Source organism: Halichoerus grypus, chromosome 5, assembly GCF_964656455.1.
Source record: "Halichoerus grypus chromosome 5, mHalGry1.hap1.1, whole genome shotgun sequence".
NCBI lineage: Eukaryota > Metazoa > Chordata > Mammalia > Carnivora > Phocidae > Halichoerus > Halichoerus grypus.
In genome coordinates this window covers 186,808,063-186,833,831 of record NC_135716.1, presented here as the reverse complement: position 1 = coordinate 186,833,831, position 25,769 = coordinate 186,808,063, and the positions used below count along the sequence as shown (strand labels likewise).

The window sequence follows — 25,769 nt, the reverse complement described above, 5'->3', positions numbered from 1 at the left end:
TGGGGAAGAGTCCCTGAGCCAAGCTGTCATCCACAGCCCCAAGACAGCACTGCCCGCGCGGGAGTCCCCGACACTTCCCCACAGGGACCTGAGGTTTTCCACAGCTAGGGGTCAGGAGGGGTCGTGGGGAAGTAAGACTCCTTGGGGGACAACGATCTCAGCCCCAGGAGAAGGTGCCACAGGGAGAAGGGTTCCATTCTTCCAGCAGTCCCCGTGGGCAGCAGGACCTCAGGATCCTACTAGGAAGTTGGGCTGCCCCACAGGCCCTGGTGCCCCCATCCCCCAACCTCAGAAGGCCCAAGGGTCCCTCCAGAGGGACCTGTGGCAGTTGGGCAGGAGCAGGCCAGCTGGGGACTCAGGACAAAGCGAAGACGACCAGCAACATGGATTTACTGGACAACTGCAGGTTCTTTCCTCGCAAGGTAAAGCCCATTGCTTTATTCAGGTTATTTGTACATTCCAGCAAGTTTGGGGGGCAGAGGGGAAGGGACCACAATGAAAGCCACAAATGCATGGGGGAAATGTACCATAAACCGTTGTTTACTTTTCTGGGTAAAGAAAAAAAAAAAACCTTTATAATCAACATCCCACTCATTAAGTAAAAGCGGGAGGGAGAAAACGTGATTGTTTTGAATCTGGCATCTGTGTGTCCTCGCATTTCCTATGCACAGTTTATTGGGTACCACTGCCCTGGCCGGCAGAATACCTAAAAGTAAAAACAAATATCAGGAAGGAAAAAGTATTAACAAAAGGAAGCTCAAAAAGACGGCTTCAGGAGGGTGGGCGGCGCGCCGGGCGCCAGGCCAGGTGGGTCAGTAGAAGCAGACCGTGTGCAGGAAGGCTCTGCCGCTCTTCTCCTCGAACTCCTGAAGCAGCTCATCGATCTCGTTCTCCATGTCCTCTGTGTGCTGAATCTGGGGAGAGCACACAGGCCACCCTGAGCCCCGGCCCCACCCCTGCCCCCAGCAGAAGCGAGAGCAACACCTGCTGAGCTTGTGCTGTCCTCCGCTCTGCAGACTCATTCCCACCCACCCCAGGCCGGGGCCTGAGGACAGAGGGGTGGGGGCAATCCCACCAGGGAAGGGAGGCAGAGAGCCTGCAGCCGGGCCTGCCCTCGGACGCCCCCCGTACATGAACTATGGAAGCTCACGGCCCCTCCTGCCCCCACTCTGCCAAGGTGCAGTCACTTGCTCAAAGGCACCCAGTGACGAAGCCAGCCCAGGCTCTGCAGTGCAGCTGAACATCTGTGGCCTCCATCCTAGTGCTGCCCCTAGCATAACCCCCACGTTGTGAGACCCACAGATGTGTGCAGATGTGGCCGGACGTCCCCTGGTGGAGAACCACTGCCCTAAAGGAGGAGGTGCGGCCAGCGGCCAGCTCGAGGCTGATTCAGGGCTGGTATGGGCTGGACCATGGCTGAGGCTATTCACTGGCCTGAGTCTTGGCCTGTAAGCAGTGCCACTCTGAAGTGAAGAGCAGCCCCTCTGTAACTCGCTTGTCAACGTGACCCAAATGGAAGTCACATGTGCAACTTCTGGGACTTGTGTTCCTCTTCAGCCCATTCTCCTGCATAATGGCCAGAACATGGGCACAAGTGCTGCAGCTTCAGCAGCCATGCTGGGCCATGAGGCATCTTGGGAACAGGAGCTGTGCTGGACGCAACGAGAGAGGAGGACCTGGGCCCCTCCCGTGGCAAACCAGTCCAGGCCTGCCTGTCTCTGGACTTCTTGGTTAAGCCACATGTTTCACTCATTTTTCTGTCACTCAGAGTCAGCTGACTTAAATGCAGATCTCACCGGCAGAACCTATGGGACAAGGCATATGGGTCTCTCCTTGGGTAGGTCCTTTTGCCAGGCCTAAGAGGAAATGTTTTTGCTCTGAGCATAGCCGCATAGTAGCTGCAAAGCCCCTACGGTTTTCCACACAAGGCAGGATGCCCAGGGCCACTCCAGGAAGGCCAAGGACCGACAGGTCCTGAGGGTGCAGAAGAGGACATGACAGCATCCACAGAGCTCTGGGGGCCCCCGGGCTCTGCTAGACCTGATTGGGATTTTGGCAGAAGCTCTCGGTGGGCACACGGCCAGACACTGAGCAGGACACTGCACTTCCATCACCCGAAGAAAAAGCACAGAAGCAAGTTCTTAAATCAAAGCCGCGTGGTCGATGGGCGCCTCTGTGCTGATCTGGGTTTGAACATCTGAAATTACCCCAACATGAACACGAACTAAACTGCGTGACAGCCCCTTTCCTGGTAAAACCTTTGTGTCAGGAGGAGATGGTCCTGGTCATGTCCCTCTGGCAGAGACTGCTCCCGGGGACCCCAGGGCAGGCACACCTGGACCCCTGGGCCAGAGCAGGAGTGCGGCAGCAGCAGGGGCGGGACACTCACGCACTGGCACAGCTCGCAGATGAGGAACGCCCCCAGGGTGGCCTCTTCGTGGTTGTCCTGGATGTCCACGTTGATCACGTGCACTGGCTGGCAGGTCTCCTGCTCTCTGGAATTCAGATCTAACGGGCCCAGGACGACACGGCGGTCAGAGGCCGTGGAACCAGGGCACCTGCTCTACCCGTCCCTGGCCCTGGGGTGGTCAACCAGGCCGAGCACTCCCAAGCCCGGTGTGATTCAAGGAACCCTGGTGATCATCAGCCTCAACGTGCCGACCAGCTGGTCTCACTCACGAACAGCCAGGCTGCCTGGAGTAGAGCATCCGACAGCATTTTCACTCACCAAGTACCAGGCCCCTGGTTCCTTCGTTTCACACATACTCTTCATGCACCCCAAAGACCTTAAAACCTGCACTATGTGCTCAGCCAACACACAGGTGGTTCTGCATGGATGAACATGACCAGCCAAAGGCTACAATCTCCCACCCCCCCTCCATCCTCAGGTGGGCCCTGCAGGCTGGGGGCCTCCTCTCTACGGCCCTGACCACCTTCCCCAGCCCTGGAAGCAGCTGCACGTCCTGCCCAGGGAGGCCACTGAGGCCATGACAGGCGGAGAAGTGGCCCAGGCACTCCGGGCACACTCGGGTCTGCAGCCTTACCTTCCACCACCTGATCGTACACTCTCTCTTCACAGGTGAGGATCAGATCAAACAGGTCTCTGCAGTTCTGGAACCTTTCTGGCCGCGGCTTGATCCTCTTATTTCTGTCCAACATATGTAAGATGCCATTCTGCGTATAGCTAAGTGCTAGAGTCAAGGAACTTTAGAAAGACTTTTCTCAAACCCAGGAGGCGCCTAAACCCCCGCCCAGCTCAGCACCTTGAGCATACACCAGCACGGCCCTGCCCAGCAGGTGCATCGAAGCAACGGAAGGGTTGAGGCAGTTCTGGGGAGTGGGCCGTGCCCGTCCCCTGGGTCCTGCAGAAGACAAGCCCGTGGGGAAGGCGCTTGCCTTAAGCCCTGCAGACTGGCCCTGACCAGCATCTCTACACACGCTCACCTCAGCCTGCCAGGCTGGCCACAGCCTTCACACCAACCCCTTTCCAGAAAGCAGAGACCTGGTATCTGCAACCTTCACTCTCCTTTCTTCCGCCTGCTGCTTTGATGACTCCGGCAGCAACGCGGTGACCATTCACCCTGAGCACGAGCTCTTCAGCAAAGACAGAGCCAGTCCCCCACGTCTGCTCAGTTACAGCAGCACCAGAAAAATCTGGAAACCACCAAGAAAGGGAACTTCAGCAGCAAGAAGAGGGTGCAGGGGGCAGAAGCCCCAGGTTAACTGAAAATAGAGAGTGAGGGAGGCCCAGAGCCCCGCGGGGCTGAGGGGACACACACAGGCCCTGCAGCAGAGGTGCGCGGCCTACCCCCACCCAACCCCAGTGGCCCGGTCTGTACTGAGGGCCCCAGGGATAGGGTTCACCGCCCTCAAGAGACTGGGACAAAGGCCCTAAAGACGCGGCCATGGTCTCTAAAGGTCGTTCCTGACAGCTGGGGATAAGCACCTCGTTAATTCTGTTTAAGAGACATAGACTAGCTGACTGAGGATTTCTGAGGGATACATTTAATGGCTTTCCCAGATGTTAAGTTACAATTTGCTTAAGCTCCTATTATTCAAAATACATTTCCTGCCTTTCTAGAGAACTTCCAGAATGTATTCAAGCAGTCTACGGAAGAGTTCTAAGTTGAAAAGACACGTGACTGTTAGCCGGGAGGTGCTTTTCCATCTGGTCATTTTTTAGCCAAGCGTCCCACCCACGACGCACCCCGCCGCCGGCCCACCACCCCCTGCTGCCGGCCCACCCCCCCTGCTGCGCCCGCCCGGGGCGGCTGTGCAGCCACACGCAGGCCGAGCAGCACTCGGCCCTTCACGCGCTTGGCGTCCGAGTCCAGTGTGAACACAGCTCGGAACAGGCCCTGTGTGAACAGGGAGGATAGAGGCGGCCGAAGCAGTCAGGAGGGCCCGTGGTCCCGCTGCCCGAACTCCTGCCGGCAGGACGAAGACCGCCGAGCTCCAGCGCGTCCCCGGAGACAGACCGCCACCCAGGGGCGTGCAGCTCGCAGCTCGCCTCTGGCTCCCAGGCCCCGCCCTTGAGGAGGAATGGGGCCACTAGGCGCTCAGCAGCAGTGCCCCTAGGGCCCTGCCAAACTGCCCCTCCTTTACTTAAGCCTCAGCGATTTACATAGAAGAGGAACAAACGAAAGAAAAAGTGCCTAGTTCAGGGATCAAACCCCAACCCTCAGTAGTGGATGAGGAAAGTAGTGACAGTAGCCCATTTGGACTGACTTCTGGCAAACAACAGTGATGCAAGGCCCGGGCTGGGCCAGGTGGAAGTGCACAAGCTAGGAGCCCTTGGAGATGAACCCACAAACCCACCGGCTGCTCCAGAGCCCCCTGGAAACCACGCGAGGACAGGAACAGGATGTGACAGCCACCGGAGTGCAGCGAGATGCCCCAGCGCACACAGGCCTGGACCAGCCACCAGCCTGGCTGCCCGTGTTGAGTGAGCGGCCAGCCAACTCCCAAAGGCAGGATGGCGCCGCCAGGGACAGCAGGGCAGGAGGCCAGAGTCTCACCGCAGGTCACACCCTCCTGAGAAAGGAGCTCCCTTGACCGGACTAGGAAACTGGGTTCCTAGGTGGGTGGGGGCATAGGATGTGGCATGCGGGCGCCCCCTCTCCCCAGCACCCTGACCAAAAGTGCCCTGGGATGGATCGGGGGGAGCCTCCTAGTGAAGCTTCAGCCTCCACGTGAACCTGAGATACTTCCTGAAGGCCGAGGAGATGGGGATGAAGCCACAGGTACGCATTCCGGCTCTTGTGCAATGCAGACCTCTGGGTGAGGCCCCCCACCCCTGCCCCGCTGAGCAACGTGGTCTGAGGCCGAGGAGCCACCATGCTCTCCTAGCCCCCGGCCTTCAGAAGGCACGTGTCTTCATGCTCTCACCTGCAACAGGTGAAGGAGCACGTGAGTCCGTCCGTCCAACCACCCCCTCCCACAGCTACGAGACCAGCACAGATCTGGGGGCACCTGGAGGGTGGGAGGGCCCAGGGAGAGACCTGGTGCTCTGGGTCCCACCACAGGAAGCACAGAAAAGATCCTCTTGAAACACTCTGGGGTCTTAACCATCCAACGAACAATTCAGACCTTGTCAGAGCGCCACTGCCCCACAGGCCCCAAGTGTTCCCGCTCTGCAACCAGGGGAAGCCAGAAGCTTCACCCTGGGGGGCCCCTGGGCTCCCCTTACACCCACCATAGGGGTTAACACGCTCATGGCGGCAGGGTCAGGCCCTGGTTGGACCAAACTGATTTTCGCCCAGTAAAAGCAAGCCTATTTCAGAGATGCTGAGCGAACAGCCCCGAGGACACACCGGTGGGGTATCAACACCTGCTGTCCCAAACGCTGCCATGCCTAATTCAGGTCTTTCCACTTTCTGGCCTTGGATGTGAACCCAAACCCTATGTAGTTGAGGATTCCCAAGAGTGGGCCACACCTAGAGAACCTGTTCTTTTTGAATCCTATAATCTAGTTTTACTTCCGATTTTAGGCTTGATCAAATGGAAACATAAGACATGGAACAAGAATTCTTATGTGGGGACCCAAGTCCCCTCTGGGGGAAGATCCTCAAAGGCAGCTCAGCTCAGAAGTGCCCAAGCGCCAGCCACCTGCCCTGCTGGCTGGGCCACCGGGGCCACTCCGGACACAGCTGTGGGCGTTGGTGACGCTGAGAGGGTTGCCGCCGTGCTGAACCCAGGCCCATGGTCCCGAGACGGACGACAGCCAGCTGTGCCCCAGGGGCGTGTGGAGCTTCTGAAAGCCCCCCAAAGACTCGAGGACAGAATACAGCATCCAGGTCAGCAGGGCCATGCTCCCGGGAAGCCCAGGGCAATCTCCCAATCCCAAACCCACCACGAGGGACAACTCCCTGGCCCAAGAAATTAGAACCCCCAGTCAGGAGCCTGCCCTTCTCTCTTCTCTGCTGGCCTCAAGAATCCACTGGGACCCCTTCCTGCCCGAGGCTTCCCTCTGGAGTGTGCGACACGTGAGAAGGGGGGGGCGTCCAGGGAACCCCCTACATGCAGCTGGAGTCTCTTAGGCACCTGCTCCCCTGCAGGTACCCCGTGGAAGGGCAGCCCCTCAACGGGGAACTGGGTCTTCCCACCCATCGCAGGAACAATTAGTGTTTAGTTCAGATCTCAGGATCATGTAGTTGCAACATTTCTGCCTTCACTTCAAATCAGCACCAACTGAGGCATGAACGGGGCAGGCCTGCGGCCCTGCGACCTCTAACATTCAGTGGACACACGGGTGGCTGCCCCCCCGGCCCCCGGCCCACACAGCGCGGCCAGGATAGTCCGCTCAGGGCCACAGCGTGAAGCGGTGCCCGGCCCCACACGCCCAGGGCCGGACGCTGTGTGGGCCCTGTGTCACCGAGAATCTGTTGGAACAAAACCTCCCAGGTTTCGTCGAAGGCCTCTTTAAAAACACAACCCCAAGAACCACAGGCAGTGGCCACCAAAGCAGCAGCACAGTCGCACGCCTGCCTTCACGCGGACCTTTCAGGATCATTTCATGTTAGTCAAATGGCCACATCCCCAAAGCGAACAGTGAGGAACACTGGACCCTGCAGACACACGAGCTCGGCACCTCCCAGAGAACACAGCCCCCGAGAGCCCGCCAGGAGATGTCAACATCACCATTTTTAGGCACAAATGTTACTTAGGTGAAAAAATAAAGAACATTAGGAAAACAAGCCTCTGGGTTTGCACATTCAGGGTGTGGGGATCCGAGGCCTCCCTGGGCCACCAACCTGCCACGTGGCGATGCGAATGCTCTAAGTGGGGACCCAGGCCTGGGAGGCGAGGCCTGCGGGCAGCAGGGACCAACAGCAGGCACACCGAGGCAGAGGCGCCCACGACCGCACACACAATCGCAGTGGCGGCGAGGTCCCTTTTGCTGGGCTAACATTGGCAGAGAACGTGTTGGGACGAAGGCCTCTGCGTTTGCGATCACACTGTGCGCGTGCCTGTGGCATCAGCCCCAGTCGCAGCATCGTCCAGGGCGGCCCCCAGCCTCACTGGGGACCGTTCCAGTTCTGAGGAGGGGGCAGCTCTCGTCTCATCTGAGTGATCGGCACTCGGGGCGCGCAGAAAGATGCTGCCTGATCTGCCTAACCTGGCACTTTGCAAGCTGTGCTGCTTGGAACAGATGCTTCTGGGAGGTGCCAGCCGCCCCACGAGGACAGACTGCCCCCCACGCAGCACAGCAGTTTCTGCTCCCCCCTCCGGCTGATCTGCACCAAGCATCGGCGGACTGTGGACGGGAGGGTTAAGCCATCCCATTTCCTCAAAGGAAACACCCCCCTTTGAACGGGGTCTCAAAGTACTGGCCGGACAATTCTTCGATCCTTCGTGCCGGCAGCCACCTGCTCCAAAACCTGGAGGTGGGGGTAGTGGGGTCAAAGTTCAGGACCTTGCCTGAGGCTCCTCCAGCTTTAGAGAGAGAGGGTCTCACTCCTGGCCGCTGTAAGTCGGCGGATGCGAGCAGATGACAAGGGTCCACCGTAATGCACGGTCCAGCAAGGCTGAGTTTGAGTAGGTTGTAGGAGACTTTTAAATAACAGAAGTAGTAGATGACCACTTGTCCAAATAGGGTAAAACACCGTATTCATTTAAATTTGAGAGAATGGTCGCCAAAAAAACTTTTTAAAATAACATGGCTGGATAAATAAATTACAGTGGGAAAAATATTTTGTCTTTGTGCGTGTGTGTGTTTTTAAAGCAGGCTCTACGCCCACCATGGGGATCGAAGTCTCAACCCAGAGATCAAGAGTCACGGCTCCACCAACGGAGCCGGCTGGGCAGCCCCCTTAGGGTCTGTTTCACAGACACGCGCACCTACCCCCAGCTGTTTAATTTTATAAAAATTTTAACCTCAAAACAAAACGCTGAGCCTGAAGATGAAGACTTTTAGTGAACACGTACTTTTTGAAACTTTTTGAAGAAAAAGTTTTAAAATTATGAATTTACTCTGCAATACCATGTCTTTTCTACATAAATGGTTCGAGACTGGACTAAGTCCCAACCAAGCCCCCCGTGGGGAGGAAGGCTGAGTCCAGCAGCAGGGGATGGCGGCCGCCGCGGGGACAACGCGCGGAGCTCTGCCGGCGGAAGGCAGCAGCCTGCGGGCTGGGAACGGCTGCAGCCACCCAGATGCCCGACTTGACTGCAACCGAGTACAAGGGAAAAATAAAATGACCCTCTGCCTCACTGAAATTCTAGTTACTTAGTGATTTAAAGAAAAATAGTTGTCTTACCACAAAATTTAAGAATCTTAAAAAAGGAAAAAAAAAAAAAAAAAGGTAAGCCAAAAGCAGGAACAGGACACAGGAACTAAACCAAGCCCAGGGTGGTCACTGAGCTGCAACGGTCCCTGCCTGACCCCGCCCCTGCTCAGCTGCGACACCGTCCACACAACGCATTTGGCACAACAAACCTGTCTACCTCGGAGGGAGGATGAGGAGTCCATCCAAGGGGCCAATGGTCACCGTAAACCAACCCACCCGCCCCCAGCGGACTCCTCATGGGGACCAGCGGGGGAGGCCAGAGCCACAGGCCTCTGGGGACAGCGGGGACAGCCAGTGGGGAGAACAGCCGTGGCCGAGGAAGAGCGGACGGGGAGGGTCACCATCAGCAGAAATCCAAGCTGAGCAGAGGCCATGGATGCACCCAGAACTGCGTGAAACAGGGCCTGGCAGGGGCTTTTCCTTATAAAGACCTCAAAATCTTACTCTTGGGGGTAACAGTGATGCCCAGTGTGCCCTGAGTGGGGCTGGGACAGGGACGGCTGCCGTCCAGGAAGAGGCCCATCGTCCAGGCGCAGAACGTGTGGCTCAGACCTGCTCTGGGGCCAGGGCAGACACCAGGCCCGCCCCGAAGAAGGTGCTGATGACAGTTCTTTCCCACTCTTCACGATATGTGTCCTCCAAGGCACTCTGACGAAGCTCCTTGTTTTAGAGGTCACACACCCACTGGGAGCCCCCTCTGGACAGAGGGCTGAGGGCATCTGCTGGCGACACAGTGTGGGCAGGACGACGCCCTGATGTGGTGCCTACACTCTACACTCCCAAATGCAGTTGTCTGTACCAAGGGGGACGCAGCTGGAGCAGCGTCTCCACTCGGGGCTCCCTCAGTGGGCACTCGGCCCCCGAGGCTGGTGGAAGAGCCATGCCTGTCACTGTAAGGACCACTGGGACTCAGACCCACACCTCCTGCTTGGCCTGGCATCTCCCTGGAGCCCTCCCACTCAACCCCCTGCACGTCCTCCCGCTCAAGGCCTGGCCAGGCCCCCCGGCCCTGGGAAGAGCATGCACTCCCACATGCCCACCGAGCCCACCCCCATCAGAGCTCACGGCAGCTCACCTGATTTCCACCATCCAGTGCTGGCTACGTGCCACAGGCCACGCCAGCCCCGAGTTTAGATTCAGGGGCGAAAGGCCAAAGGAGACCACACATGTAGAAGCATGCCAAGTGCTACCAAGCAGAGGGCAAAGAGGAAAGGCCCAAGTAAAGGGGGACATGCGGGAACCTGGGCCACCCCTAACCTGTATGGATACAGGAGACACCCCTCAGCCCGTTTTCAGGGCAAAGCACTAAAGAGTATGGAAGGAAGAGATTTCTTACGGCTGCTCTTAAGCCAGCAAACTGTAGGACAGGAGTGGCACGCGGTGGCCTCACCACAGCCCGCAGGTCTGGTCTCCACAGGCCTCACAGGGGCCCACTGCACCCAGCACCTCTGTCCCCCTTCCTCCCTGTCCTGAGAGGAAGAAGACAGCTGGAGAGGCAGAGCCCAGTGCTTCCGGGAGGGGGCAGGTTTGGGGCCACCCTGGGGTGTTGCAGGTCTTCACAACAATACAAACACAGCCCACCAGCCACCAGACGGAGGACTGGTTGGCGGTAGGTGGGAGCCTCGGACAGAGCCCTTGGCACACTGCGGGAGAGTGGGAAAGGCAAAGAGCAAACAGCTTTGAGCCTGGCATCTTCTGAAAGGGCTGTGGGGACAGCTGGAATCCCAGAACCACACTCTGAGAACCACTAAATAAAAAGCTTTCGAGCTAAGACTTCCTTCTATTAAGAAATAAATTCATTTTGGAAATCCAAGCAGTTTTTGCAAAGCACGTAGGTTGCACAAACGAGAACCTGGGAACCCCTGGAGGAAATTTCAAAGTCAGCTCCTGAGCCACTGGACCCAACCTAGCTGCTGCGCCACCATGAGGCTCGGCGGCCAGGAGTCCTGGCTGGTCTACAGTGTCCTCCTCCCACCACCCGTGAGGTTATTAGACAATGTGAAACCACCGGTGTGATCTACTTCATATAACCCACTTTCAACATGCCTGGAGTCAGCATCTCACCTACCGTGGGCTGGGAAGACCAGGTCTGTTCCCTGCCCTGGGCAAGCTCTGGAAGCCGTGGGCGAGGTCAGCGTGGCTCTGTTACGCCCAGATGCGCAAGTGACCCCTGGCAGCTACCCAGCCGTCTCTGTTCAACATCCGGCATCTCCCCAGATGAGACATGATGGCGGCTCTTCTGCCTCCTCTGGAGTATCTTAAGGCCATGATTTATATTTTTAAAACACGAGTGCCTTCCTAAAACCTGAAAGCTTAAATATCAGCAAAACTAGAACAGAGTTTCTCTAGAAATCAGTGTTTGGCTTAGGAACATGCTCATTTGTTAAACAGATAAACACTGTTTTCAAAAACTACTTAAAAACGTAGCTGCCAACCAGCGTGAAACAAGATAGGATCCAATGTTACAGCGGAAGCGAAGACAGCACCCGACACCTCAAGGGCGGCGAGCCGTCCGGGGGCAGGTTAACAAAACACGGGCTTGAGCTGCAGGAACCGTTCCCACGACAGGCCCAGCAGGAGAAGGCACGCTGAGCTTCAAACCAGAGCCCGGGGACACCCCAACAAAAGGAAAAGGCCAGTGGCCCTACTGCAGAACAACAGGGATCAGGAGGCTGTGGGGATCTACAATCTTAGAAATCATCTTTATTTTCAGCTTTTACCCCAAAGCATGAAAAAGTGCACCGTGAAGAACCGGGTATACATACAGCGGACCCTTGAACACCACCAGGGTGAGGGGCGCCCCCTGCAGACGAAAATCCAAGTATGACTGACTCTCCAAAAACTTGACAGCCCACTGTTGACCAGAAACCTGATAACATCAACAGCGCACGAAGACAGTTTGCAGACATCATATACTCTATTCTTAGAATAAAGTAATATGAAGAAAAAATGTTAAGGAAATCATGAGAAAAGACAGTTCCAGGACTGTGCTGGATCATCAAGAGAACTGCCCATCCGTGGCCCCGTGCAGGGCACACCTGTGTCGCTCGGGGTCACCTGCACACATACAGCCCAAGGCCTAAAAGACAGCACAGCCAGAGGATGACAGTGAGTATGTGGTTTAAAAAAGGCTAAATCCCTAAGGTGAGTACAAAAGATGGGAGAACAATTAGGAAAGTGTGCTGGATACAGGCCCCCAAGTGTGTCCTAACTGCGCGGACAAAGTCAGGATCCCAGAAAGTGCTCGTTCTACTTGTGTTTCCAATCAGAGTTTAAGGAGCAACTGGTCTCTCGTATTAAAAATCCCACTATTATTTAAAGATATAGTTACTTGCTTTTTAAGATAAGTGATTTTGTAGTTCCCAAAGCGATGATCTACTGAAAGGTCTGAGATGGGCTCCCCATCACACCTCACGCAGAAGCCCCCCGGGGCCCAGTGATCCTGGGCGTGAGGTCCCAGCCGGGCCCTTCATACATGGAGAAGGAACGACGTTCTCGTTCCAGCGAGGGTCCTCCAGGCAGGCTGAGGGCTCAGCTGCAGACTCCCACTCCCTCAGCGAGGGCAGCCCAGGGCAGCTCCAGCCTGGCACATGGCTCTGGAGGGAAAAGGAGAAAAACTCCCGAAGTCTACCTGGGAGCTGCGCTGAAGCCCACAGGGCAAAACGCCAGGTTTAAGGCTGCTCCGTATTCAAAATAACTCCCAGGCAAAGGAGGACAAAAAGGTGAAGAGAAAGAAGATTACATTGAAAAATAGCTTGATCCTCGCCACCACATGGGCGAGCCTCAAAAACATGCTGGGGGGAGCCCACTCCAGAAGACACCACACGCTGCAGGGCTCCGTGTGTAGGAACCGTGTGGGAGAGGCACACCCAGACACAGAAGGTAGACCGGGGTTGCTGGGGCAGGGGGTTTCCGTGGGGGGGGAGGGGGAATGGGGTGACGGGCACAAAGGGGGGCACGTGATGGAATGAGCATGGGGTGTGGTCTACAGCTGACGAATCACTGAACTCTACCTCTGAAACTAATGATACACTGTGTTAATTAACTGAATTTAAATAAGATTAAAAATGTGCTAGAATCTGCCGTGGCAATGCTGCACAGCCCCGTGAGACACACTGGCGCCCACGGACTGCACTTCACCCGCTACGTGGACTCTCTCCCAACACTGCTCTTCTGTATAAAACCCACGGCACCCCTGGCTAGAGAGAAACCGGACGTTTCCGGTGGCCTGCGCAGGGTCAGGCCAACTTGGATTCCCTGTACTACAGGAGATAATCCCCACAGGGAACTGGTAACCAGCCCAGTCTAGCTTCACTAATTAGTTTAGGGTTAGTTTAACAAGGTTTCTAACCCAACTCGCGTCCCTGGCCTCCTCGGTCTCCCAGGGGCAGGTCCTCTGCAGGGACCGCAGGCCAGCGCTTGCCCCCGAGGCCCACCCTGCTCACAGACCGAAAACCACAGGGAAAACCACCTACAAAGAGCCAAACAGTTTCAGAAATAAGGTGCTTTCACACTAATAGGACCACTGGCCAAAACGTACTGAGAGCTTAATAACGTCAGGGCCCCACACTCAGCCTCAGGAGCGCCGTGCACGCACACACGGGGAGCCCGACCCCCGCCACCAGGCCACTCCGCCTCACCTCCCGGCTCCCACAGAAGCCCCACTATTCTAGGTTGCAGACCTGGCTTCTAGTGCTTCTCTGCTTCTTGTCTCAGATGCCAATGCAGAAGCGACCAAAACACCAGGGCACCCCCCACAGCCATCACTAGTCAAGTATTCCCCTCCCGTGTCCTCGGGGCACCTCCCAAGCCAGGTGTGACTCCCAACACACAGCCGATCCTCCTCCGCCTCCTTCCCTCTGTTCCCCTCAGGCGTGAAAGACCTGTGCCCCCGCCCCCAGAGTCCTGCCAGTGTGCACACCGACCCTGCTGGAGCAGATGCCCCTTCTTCACTGGCCCAGAGCTGAGCTCGGCACCCTTCCTAGAAGACAAAATCCCACCCAAGTGAAGTCAACAAACCGACAAAGGTGTCTCTCTCCCAGTGCCTCACGAGGGGTAATCAAAAGGGGAGGTCCGTGAAGGTGACCTTCCTACGCAGGGTCTCAGGAGGCAAATACTGCTGGTGACAGTGGGAACAGCCATGTCCCCCCAAACACCACACCTTCCCCACGATGCAGCAAAGGCACACATGTGTGGCCGTCTCCTGGACTAGATGCTCCGTGGGGAGACTGTGCATCTGTACGAGGTCAGACCCACAAAGGAGATTCTGAATTCTGAGCATATATATGGTCTCTGCTCCTTCATTCAGAACTGCTAAGACACGCACATCAACCCTCCTACTCCAAATCCCTCTTGTTCCAGTCTTAAAAAGTGGTTAAGTGCTGCCCACTCCTAGAAACAGAAAGATCACGGTCAGCTCCAATGTCAGAAGGCCTCATCTGTAATAACTAAGGTAGTATGATGAGTGCGTTATTATCTGTTTTTGTTTCTCTCGTTGAGTACGAGAGTTTAAAAATGAATGGTGCTAGCTGAAGAATCTTCAAAAACAGACACAGTCTCGAGATAAGCTTAACAACACATGAAGAGTTCATAGCAAGTTAGAAAACCCTGGAGTTAAGGTCACAGGTTTCTCCAGGATAAGGGGCTAGTGGTCAACACTTCTCTGCAAGGCTGAAGGGCGGCTCTCAACACAAAGGAGAATTTCAGGGAGAGCAGCCTTTCTGAGATGCTGCCTCTAGCGGAGCCAGAGCCCGGCCCTCCCTCTTGGCCCAAGGACGTGAGCCGTGCATGGCCCTGCGATACGGAGACCAGGGCACAGCTCACCAGAAATACGCAGGCTCTTCTCCCCAGCGCAGGCTCTGCGGCTCCTGGGAAAGGGGGGCACCCAGGACGACCTCGGGGATGCCGCACTGCAAGTCCTGGACTCCCGCCTCCCACAGACAGCCCCACATGCCCCACTACGGCACTTCGGCCTCAACGCCCCGACCGCTAATTGTAGGAGAGACAGGAGAGCACCGGGGGCAGATGGAGTGACTGTCGGGGTCCAGTTTTACACTTTGCTAGAATGACCTTTGGGGCCACACTCCCCACTAAATAATCTATAGATTTACAGAAAACACGTGTAGTTTATTAAAAATTGCAAAAGCACCAACATGAGGACAGGGTTTTCTCTCTGGTGTTTATACTCCTCTCACTTGGCGTATGTTTGGGCTCCGTCCTGAGAACTAGAAGTCCCTCACTGTAACAAGGAGACCCAGAAGTCCCAAAGCAGCATGAGTGATCATGAAGCGTCCCGGGCAAAGGCCAGGAAACAACGATCTGAGCCACTGTATGGCCTGACGCCACATTCATAACATTTGTTTAAAAAATACCTTTCTGGGGGTGCTGGATGGCTCCGTCGGTTAAGCGACCGACTCTTGGTTTGAGCTCAGGTTGTGATCTCAGGGTCGTGAGACTGAGCCCCACGGTGGGCTCTGCGCCCAGCGCGGAGTCTGCTTGGGATTCCCTCTCCTTCTCCCCCTGCCCCTCCCGCTTGGGCACACACTCTCTCTCTCTCTCAAAATGAATAATAATAAAAAAATACCTTTCTTTCACATGAGTCTTAAGTAGCAGATCCAGTCTGTTTTGCCTCTTCCTGAAATGAAGTTCTCTCAAATTATGTGCTTCTAACATGCTTCCTTTGGTAGCAAACATGGCAGAGATGTGTGAGGCAGCCTGCCTACGTGTGCCTCGACGCACACTGTGCTCACGTGTGCATTCACACACCTACCTGCGGAGGGGAGCAGCGGGCAGCCCTGCAGTGAGAAAAGCAACTCCACTCTGTGGTTTCTGCCTTCCTCACCCACGCTGCCCTGTTTGACGTTACGTCGGAACCCGCCCTCACCTTGTCAACATGGGCTGCACGTTGGCACCTGCGTGCCCTACACGTCCACCTCCGCGTCACGCGTGCCGTGACTCAGCACACCACGCAGAGGCAGCCGCTAAGTACCTGTGTCACAGACACCCCTAAACTGGAGGTCAGAGTGACACACACGTCAGATGACACCTGACAGAGACAAGCACGTGGGGTTTTTAAAGGGGCGACCCACTGGGATACAGTTCTTTGTCCTTCCTAAGGAGATCATTGTACATCTGATCATATGTAGTTTTGAAATCATAAACATTTGGCTTGTCGGGTGCTGGTCCTGGGAGCTTCACGTGAGTTCCTGTTCCAAAGGACCGGACACTGAATCCCCGTTTGCTGAAAGACACAGAAGCAGAGAAGAAAAAATCACAGTTGGATTAAGACACAAAATTCTAAAACCAAGGAATATGAAATGGAAAATAGACAAAATGAGTAACTGTTGATACTACTGACATGTTTTTAAATTCTTAACTTTAAGCATTTTCATCACAAATTTTTAAAAATCCTATAGCATACTGGGGCGTCTGGGTGACTCTGTTGAGCGTCCGACTCTTGGTTTCAGCTCAGGTCATAGTCTTGGGGTCGTGGGATCCAGCCCTGTGTCAGGCTCTGCGCTCAGCGGGGAGTTTGCTTGAGATTCTCTCCCTCTGCCCTCCCCCCACTCACGTGTGTGCACGTGTGCTCTAATAATAAATAAATCTTTAAAAAAAAATCCTGTAGCGTATTACACAAAAACTGGATGAAACCAGTCGAGACAGAAGACAGAGGGTCTGCTAACGCATTACCAGGTGGCGTGTGAGCACCACAGCTGTTCACTGCATCCCTCCAGAACCTCTCTGACCCTCAGAGGCCCCACAGACATGCACAGTTAGGCAAGATTTCCTCTGGAACATACCTGACCACTGCCCTGACCTCTGCAGAGGGTTCAGGTTCACAGGACCCCCTAGTGTGTGACTCCTACAAAACTCCCACAGACGTGACAGCCCGCACCACCACAGGGAGCACGTGCCACGCGTCCAGTCCCCGACTTCCTGTGAGCCGGGGCTTGCCGGGAAACCAGAACTGAGAGCCCAGGGGCATCGGGCCCACAGGGGCACCCCCGCAGCCTCTTACATGGTCATGTCGGCCACAAGGCTCCAGAACAAACAGCTCCCAAGCTGCTGTGCACTCTTGTAACCTGGAGTCCAAGGGCAGAGAAGGGACCAAATGTGTCTCCTGACAAACCTGGGGAGTGTGCATGAAGCGCAGCCCGTGAGTGACAACTTGCACTGTAACAAATGTCATCTGAAAACAAACCTCACAGACATAAGGGCCTATGGTGCCCTGTCACCACAGATAACCTCTCTCGGGTCGGCTGCAGTCCCGTGCCAAAGTTAGTCTGGCGTAGAACTTGCAAGCTTCCAAACTCAGAGTCAATAAAATTTTTAAGTGTTAAAAGCATCTGAAAAAGACCAGCCTTCTCATCACAGCTCTCTATCTGTAAACCATATTAACTTCTGCATCTGAAGGAACTCCCCGGGCGGCAGGACCCGCGGAGAACACACGTGTTTTCCGCTGGTGCCTCCATCCTTCTCACAGGCCCGTCTGGCTCTGAAATCCCCCGTGATAACAGTCTCAAGTTTTTCTAGGTTTTGACTATGGAGATATTTTTGGTTTTCACAACAGAGAGGTGCTCCTGGCTCTAGAGGCCAGGGAGGCTGCTAAACCACAGTCCTCCAATCCAAAATGTCAACAGTGCCAACGTGGAGAACACCCTGACATAGAGAATGAAATGAATAAACCCCACAGAGGGGAAAAGGTATGAGCATAAAAGTCACAGGGAAGGAAATAGCTTATCTCACTCATCGTAAGAGATGCATCATATGAAGGTCAAAGTCTGCTTATGGGTTAGCACTCCCCCACTGCCTCGTCAGCGCCACACGGTAAGGACATCGTCCCTTCTGCTCACTGCTCTGTCCCCAGCACCCAGAGCAGCACAGAGCGGGCACATAATAAGTATCTGGCAAATGGCAAATGAGTAACAATCTTACACAGGAGGAAAACCTCACTCGGAGGACTTGCGAGCCTCCGGAGAAGGCACCAACGTCCAGCAAGTGGAAACCGCCGTCCCCTCCAACACAGACACTTCACGCTGCAAGTCCATCCTACGGGACACGTGCAGACACATCTGCAAACGGCCCCACCGAAGGACACTCACTGCAGCCCCGGATGTAACCAAAGAAGACAAGAGCCAACCTGCGTGTCCCTCCACCCGGCAGGGTCCTGTTGCCAATGTGAAGAAGGTGAGGGGTGCCACACACGCCACAAATCTCCTGCATTTATTCACAGGAAAAGCGAAGAGTGGAAACGCGTCCAGCTCTAGCGGCACAGGGGCCCGGGAGGCGCTGCGTCCCCGGAGGAGGAGAAGCCCCCACACCTGGCACCTACACGAAGTACCGAGTAAGCACACACCGGAACAGTAACCTTAAAGAGCATCTTGTCACGTTTCATTTCAACACCTCACCTGAGTCCTCTGAGGCTGGTAAGAGCTGAGTCAGGTGCCTGCGTCGCTGAAGTCCAAGCTGTGCAAGCTGGCCCCAGAACATCACTCGTGACAAAGAGCACAGCTAACAGCAGATTTCTGGTTAGCAAACCAAGGCCCACGTATACCTGAACCGTTGAAACAACCCTCAAGATAACCAATGTTTCTGACACTCGATCACACGCGCTCCTGAGACTCACCCTGGGTCGGCAGCATGACCCTCCTCGAAGCCTGCCAGCCCTCAAGTCTCCTTTGAGTTCCCTGTGTGACTCAGGGAAAAGCAAGGAGCCCAGAAGCGGCACAAGTATCCTGGGTGCTGGTAAGCCAACTCCACCGACAATTTCACCTGTGTCCAGGGCTGGTCTACTTCGAGGGCACTGGGCCGGTCACACACCCAATACCCGTATGTCAAGGCACTGCCTCTCCAGCAGGCGGGGGAAAGGAGGGACGTGTGCTATGAAGCCACAGAGCCCACAGAAATAAGACCCCCAAGGACGGGACTAAAGCTTCAAAAACTAAAAACCACCACCCCTTCCACCGGTGGCAGGTTTACCATTCCATTTTGATTCAACAATGTTTCCTAGAGCTTACTATGTGCTGGGGATACAACAGTGATCAAAACAGACCCAACTCCCTCTTCTTCGACAGTTGCGGGGGGGGCGACAAAGTAGGTAAAATGTCTGGTACACAGGACAGTGAGAGGACAGTGATGGAAAAAGCCACAGGGCAGGAGCAGAGGGGGCCCTGGGGGAGTGGGAAATAGGAGACAGGGCACCTCAGAGGGCTTCACAGCACACACCCCCTGATGCAGAGACCCTGGACAGGGCCCTGGGGTGTTTCAGGTTGGGGTAGGGCAGACAGGCCACCTGAAACCTACCCACAGGGCTCCTGGGAGGCTCCAGATGGAGAGCCCCTGGTGCAGGGACTCACATCCCCCATCCTGCTGGGGCAGCCCGAGTCTGAATCTCCTGGACGATGCCACCTGGCAGGCCCACCTATCTCTTCTACACATCTTCCGTCACAGTAGGTTGAGGCTTGCATTAGGTGTCCGAGTGGAAGATTCTCCACTTTAGTCTGTTCATATCCGTAAAAGTAGATCATCCCAAAGATAATCTAGCCCAACATTCCACCTGGCTGATCTTTAATAAGGCTTCCGAGGGGGTGACTGCTGGATCTCCAAAGGGACAGGGGCGACTCTGAATGAAGTCAGCTGACCCCCGACATTAGGAACAGTCTAGGGGCCTCTCACCGCCCACCCCAATTTTCTGAAATGGCAGTCAAGTGTATTTAAAAATAAAATGAAGTGCAGTTTGTTCTTCCCCCAACAGAATGTTCCCAAGTGGCAAAAAGGCTAATTAGCAACAGAAGCGCCGTTTCTTCAAAACTGATGCAACTGACCGAGCAGCCCAACCTGCAGCGTGACAACCGTCTTACATAAAAGAACCAGTGCCATAAAAACATTCCTGACAACCTAGAGGCCTCGTCTCAAGGGCCAACTATTTTGTATGTTTAACTAAGCTTCCAGACAAAATGTTTATCAAATGTCTTCAAAAGTACCAACAACCCTATCATAAAGAACCTATCACAAAAAATGTCCAATTTTGGGAAAGAGAATTGTTTCCATTGTTATCCCAATGGCTAACGGTAAAATGACGACGTTCAAATGAACATCAAAAAGGATCATAAGCAAACATCCAAGTTAACAGCATGGGTTACGTTATGCTTTCTGTTTTCCATAGTGCGATGATTAATCAATTTCAAGCATTTTTTTTTTTTTGGCCAAGACTGAAATCCTAGACCTCCAGCCAAACTTCAGAAAGCACACGCTGACTCTAAGTAGGGCGCGATGCACCCGCAATCCCAGGTCACCTTCCCTACAGGCACATCACTCGCTGCTGCTACGTGACGACCTCACACTTACAGAACACAAACCAACCGCTCACGAGCCATCGCACTCGGGGGCCTGCCCGCAACGTCACCGTAGCACAGCCAGAAGACCGCAAGATGAACGCTTCCGAAACGAGTGCGCCAGTGAACTTTACGTCATCACCTGCTAAACACGGGCTGTACACACATCTCAGTACATATTTTCTAGGGTTTACACCTTATTCTTATCCTCCCACAAGGTCAACAACAAAACTGAGCAGCTAAGCACGAGATCATTGTGTCAAGCTTGTAACAAGTGTGCCTTTATGTTTAGCCCCCCCAGTCAGCACCCCGGCTTAGACGTCTCTCCCTCCACAGCTGCTTTTCCTCAACCTCGGCTTCTTGCTGGCCACCCTGCTCTGCTGGTTGCTGTCAGCCTGTCCAGTGTCCCCCCTCTACCCAGGGCCGGCACAGCAGGCCCTCAAGATCTGGGACTTAGGATGGTCCAGCGACAAACGACCACCAATGTGCTGCTTTCCTGCTCCAACCCTAAGTGGCCCCAAGCAAGGATGTGTTACTAACAGGTGTGAAACTGCTGAACGATCTTCCCTGCTCTAGGCTCCACCTGTTCTCATCTGTAAAAGATTGCAGATGCAGCAAAGAATGTTTTAGCTGTTGGTGCTGTTACCCTGGTCTACCCAGTTTTGAATCCATGTTTGCACAAAAACTGACCCCCCTCCACCGATCCTCCTCACTTTAGTTCTGCCTCCTGAAGATAAAAAACAACGCAGTCCCTTAAAACCTAGGAAGGCAAATGTGTTCCTCTGTAGGCGGCTCTTCTGCATTCTCTGCCATTCTTAAAGTCATGATTTTTAATCCTTTCACCTTCTTAAATGGTTCCCAGTTTCCTTTCTTCAAGGATGCCTAGAACCAAAATATCAAAAGGTGCAGGCAGAGAGGCTTCAGGGCATAACTGACTATCCCTCCCTGGTAGAGGACAAGAGACTTCCGGAAATGGGTCCAAGACCAGGGCGTTAAGTTCGGCACCGTGACTGGGCACACTCCTACAGCACAACCAGAAGCAGCCTGAGACCTGGTCCCATCTGGGAGAGGACATCCAATCTCGCCCCAAACACAGTGTGGCTGGGAGCCCACACGCTCTGGTCATGATTTGAGAGCCCTACCCCAAATTGGAGAACCATGGGACCTTAGCCGCTTGTTGCCCTCCCCTCACCCTAGCCCCTTCTTCAGCCCATGCTTTCTGGAGTCTCAGCTGTTACTCATCATAACCAGAGCCCCTTATGTCCAAATCCTTACTGTCACTCACAAGCAAGGGCTTCCTGTTCTGGGTACTGTCTTCTCACCTGTGTTAAGTGTGGATGAAATCAAATGGCATTTAGAAAGCACCTGGCAGAGAGCAGCTCAAGAGACTGACTCTCAAGCTGGTTTCCTCATTTGCAGCCTCTGCTCATGTTCCCCAAATCACACTGCCTTAGGACTGAAAACAGACTTGAAAACTCAGTCCAGCAATATGCAGAAGTCTGTCTTTAAAATTTGTTTTGAATGGCTACAATCAGAGAACTTCCAAAAATCAACATGCCCTTAACATCTAGACCGTTTTGAATAAAAAATAATTGGCTCCAAAGGGAAATCTCAATCTACAGTGTACAAATAACAGAAGCCTGTGTGGAAAACACTCCTAAAAAACCTAAAGAGCTCCCAGGGCTGGTATTTGAAACAATTTAGTCTCAAAAGATCAAAAATGATCACCCCAGGGAACATTATGACTAAAAATGCCAACATTTATTACCATTTGTATTTGACTTGTCAGAAAATAGTCAAAGCTGATTTTCAATAGGGCAAAAATAAAATAGGGCTTCATTAATAAAACTACCCCCTGTGCAGGTTCAATTAACTGCATTCCTTTTGATATTTGTCTTCCTGTGTTTCACAAACATCCTCTGTAAGGCCCTGACGGTCATAAGGTCTCAGGTGGTAACAAAACCACCATATCAAGTTCTTAAAGATGCTTTCAAATGCTGTAAATAATCCAAATAGAGATAAAGCCATAAATAATTGTCAAAAGTGAAAATGACATGAGAACTTGTTCCATCTCAATAGCTATTTCAAAACTAAAGGAGGGTGAGATCCTCTTTTGCCCTAGCAGCGTGAAAAAATGAAAATAATGCTCAGACTGAGAAAACAGGAATTCTATAAATAGGTACTTTTCTGGAAGGCAGTCTGGCAAAATATATGAAAATGTAAAATATGCCTACCTTTTGACTCAGCAATTCTATCCCTAGGAATTCATCCAAGAAAACCATCAGAAAACTGTGCAAAAATATTTATATGGCACAAGGATGTTGACATTTTAAGAGTGAAAGATAAAAAACAGCCAAAATGTCTACTAAGCTGGGGTTGGCTACAAAATTAATTGCTGCACAGAATTCCTCTGGATTACTGTATCCTGATTTTGTAACCACTGCCATTACTCAATATGAATAAATGTATTCAAATTCAATACATCAAAATAAGAACTAAAATCTAACATTATGTGAAGAGAAATGACCAAACATTTTAATCTGCCTTCAGTTTAGGTACACACAGGACACACCCAGAAGGTGCCACACCGGTCCCGTGAGGAACGGTCGTCGCCTCATTCTTCAACGTATTCTGTTTACAGAGAGATCTTTTTATAAGCAAACACTATTTTCTAACAAAGGAAAACATTCCCCAGATACAGGTATTTTAGCAATTAAAGATTTATGTCTAAATTAATGTCACATTCACGATGTCAATAATACAGGTTACCCTAAACTTACCTCTTTTTGCCTTCGTTCTGCGTCTTTTTGAACTAAATTTGAAACACAGTAAAATGGGTACAAGCACACCTAAGCATTTCGACTTGCCGATTATTTGGAGGGGTTCTTCTGTACCCCCATTTCCAAAGGAGACCCAGCGCTGTGCCGGCTACCACTGCTTTGAACTACACAAGGACGTGTCACCTTGCAGTGATCTCTCAGGGAAGTATCAGATGGGCAAGTTTTGGAAGTGGTTTCACTGCAAAGCTGCTTCAAGTTAACTAAAGAAACATTTCTCTTTTGTTAGATTTCATCTCAACTTTGTTATGTTGATACTCAGAGCTTGAACTAAAGATCACCAGCCAGAACCAGCAGAAGGAGGCGGTCTCCAGATCACCTGTTCTGAGGACATTAAACTTCATTTTCCTTGAGTAACTTTCCAGGAGTGTTAACCTTACATTCTTTTCCTTAAATTTACTGAACTTTAAATCACTGTAAACTTGATACTAGCACATTTCTAGTTTTAAAACAAGTTTGCGATTTTAAAGGTTTTCGTTTAAAAACCACCTTCACATTGAATCGTTAGGTTCAAAGCATCCCATTCTAACAAAAAATGACATTAACTGAATACTGTGGGCAGTGTGGGGATAGGTTAGGAAAAATTAAACTCCTAACTAACTAGCAGATCCTGGAACCCTGACACTTCTACCTTCGTTAAAAAAAGGAGAGAAGGGGCAGGAAATGCTAAGTTTTCCGAGTTACTGAGGAGAGTTCAAGCTGGAATGTGGTCACTAAGAGGAGCGGCACTGTCGTCCTCTACGCCATGTGGAAACTTCGGGAAGAGAGGCAGTTTCAACTGCTTTCCCGTCAAAGCTGACATGTCTACCAAACTTTAACTGTAACGCAAGCAGTCAATTTCACATTTTGTGAAGTGATTTTGAACGAAAAAACTTACCAAGCGGGAATAAACTTTTATTAAACGACGTACAACGCCAGGGTCACAAAAGCAGTCAGTACTGACATGTGAACCTGAAGGCAAAACCGAACTCACGTGCAGTCCGGACACTGGCGGCTGGAGGCTTTGGGGAGGAGGGCATTTTTCTGCTCAAGCATCAGTGTAGAGAGGGACAAATACACAAATCCACGAAGTTAACAAAATAGGCCGTTTCGGTGTTTTGGGGGTTTGGTTGTTTTTTTAAGACTTGCTTTATCCCGAGGTTACGCAGTGCCAGTTTTCCAGCAGACCTGGCAAATACCACAGCCGGAGACAGCCGTCGGACACGACCGCCTCGTGGACTCCTAACCGGTCTCGGCACTCCCCGCCCCGGGTGGCAATCCCACAGAAGGTCCGCTATTTTCAGATGCACAGATATGCCAGCGAAGTGGATGCAAATCCACCAAACCTTTGGGTTTATCGAGAGTTTTGAGCGACTGGGAACCGCTGGGCTCAAAACCTCAATTTTCCCGCGACGCTTAGAAACATGTGGGGCCCCCCGCGGACGACCGAGCCTTGTGGACTCCTCGCTGCGCTCGGCCCCGGGACCAGCGAGCCCAGCGCGGCCCATCCGGCGTCCTTCGGCGGCCGCCTCGCCCCGCCTGCCCGGCCGCCGGCATCGGGCCTAAGGGAGCGGGGACCGGGACGGCCGCCCAACACGGGCCCGGGCCGGGAAGCGGGGCCGGGACCACCGCCTCGCCGCCCAGCACGGGCCGGGCAGGACCGGGGGGAGGGGGGCGGAGGGACGGCCGGTCGGCAGGCGTCCGACAGGGCGCGCTAGGCCAGGGCGGAGGCCCCAACTACCTGAGGATGTTGTGCGCCTCCATGCTCCGGTTCTGGTTGCTCGAGCACACCACCGCCACCCGCAGCGGCGACGACGGCATAGCGGCGGCCTCACCGACCGCGACGCAACCGCTCCGGGACCCCCACCCAGCGGTGGCGCTTCCGCGCGAGCAATATGGCGGCCGCGGCGCCCGGAAGTCATGACGCCAAGGCGGCGGTGGCGGCGGCGACGTAGAGCGTCAGGGCGCGAGGCGCAGGCGTGCACGCGGCGTCCTGGCGGCCTACCCGCGCAGGCCCACAGCGCCGGGCCACGGGAGGAGGGAGGAGGCAGGAGGGAGGCCCCGCCCCCGGGCGCCGAGTCCCCAGCGAGCGCGCTGCTGCTCCGGGCGTGCGCGGCCGCGGCCCGAGCTCTTCTCAGGGGCCTCCCTCGGCCCGGGGCCCCGCTACGTCACAAAACCCTGCCGCCGTCGCTGGGAGTGACGCGAAGGCGTCGCGCCGTCGCCCATGACGCCTGGAATGTGCGGCCGTCGTCCACCAGCGTGACGCGCTGGGCGCCGCGCCCGCCGGGTCGGGAGCCGGAGTCGCCTGGGTGGCGACGGGTTCTCGCTCCTGCGGCCCGGGCCGTCTCGCCTCCCGAGGCCCGCTCTTCGCTCACTCTCAGCCGGTCCCCGAGAGGCCCCCGCCGCTGTAGTCCCAGACCCCGCGCCTCTTCTGCAGCAGCCTTGCCCGCCTCGCGTCCCCAGGCTCGCACAAACGTCAGCACATCGCCTTCCTCAAAACCCTGCGGAGTTTAACGTGTAGGCGAAGCTATGGAAGCTTTTGGAGAGAGAAGTGAAGGACCTCCCGGGCGGGAGAGCAAATTGACTAGGACCTCGGGTTGGTTTGGAGGCACTGGGGGCTTGAGATAAAGGGTCGTGGTATGACCGTGAGAGAGCGCAGCCGGCTCTGTCCTCCAGCCGTGCCCAGCCGCCTGGATCCAGGCTGAGAGCGGCAGTGAGTTGGTGTTTTGTAGGGGAGCGCAACAAAGGGGGACGGGAGGCCAAGGAATGGCGATGCTCCACCGTGGGCTCAGAACTGGGTAAGATGAGAAGTCCGGACGTGAAAGGATGGC

At 54.2% G+C, this 25,769-nt stretch overlaps 1 protein-coding gene across 2 annotated transcripts; it reads right to left on the bottom strand.

The window, feature by feature from the left end:
* Positions 1-407: 407 nt before the first annotated feature.
* SSU72 (SSU72 homolog, RNA polymerase II CTD phosphatase) lies at positions 408-24,878 on the bottom strand. Of its 2 annotated transcripts, none has more exons than XM_078073925.1 (5): positions 24,680-24,878; positions 15,886-16,029; positions 3,045-3,184; positions 2,394-2,508; positions 408-914 (listed from the first exon to the last, which is right to left on the bottom strand). In XM_078073925.1, exons 1-5 carry the CDS (start codon positions 24,757-24,759, stop codon positions 758-760), a joined length of 636 nt encoding a protein of 211 aa, XP_077930051.1. In that variant the 5' UTR covers positions 24,760-24,878; the 3' UTR covers positions 408-757. The 2 variants fall into 2 exon arrangements, with proteins under 2 accessions (XP_077930051.1, XP_035945588.1); XM_036089695.2 differs by having other exon boundaries at positions 2,390-2,508; positions 24,680-24,876.
* Between the last annotated feature and the right edge of the window lie 891 nt (positions 24,879-25,769).

Coding starts and splice junctions, on each gene's coding strand:
- SSU72 (XM_078073925.1), bottom strand. CDS start 24,759: ATGCCGTCGTCGCCGCTGCGGGTGGCGGTGGTGTGCTCGAGCAACCAG. Junction 3,185..15,885: donor CTTAGGAAGGACAAAGAACT/GTATCCCAGTGG, acceptor TCTAGCACTTAG/CTATACGCAGAATGGCATCT. Junction 915..2,393: donor CTCATCTGCGAGCTGTGCCA/GTGCGTGAGTGT, acceptor TGCTCTCCCCAG/ATTCAGCACACAGAGGACAT.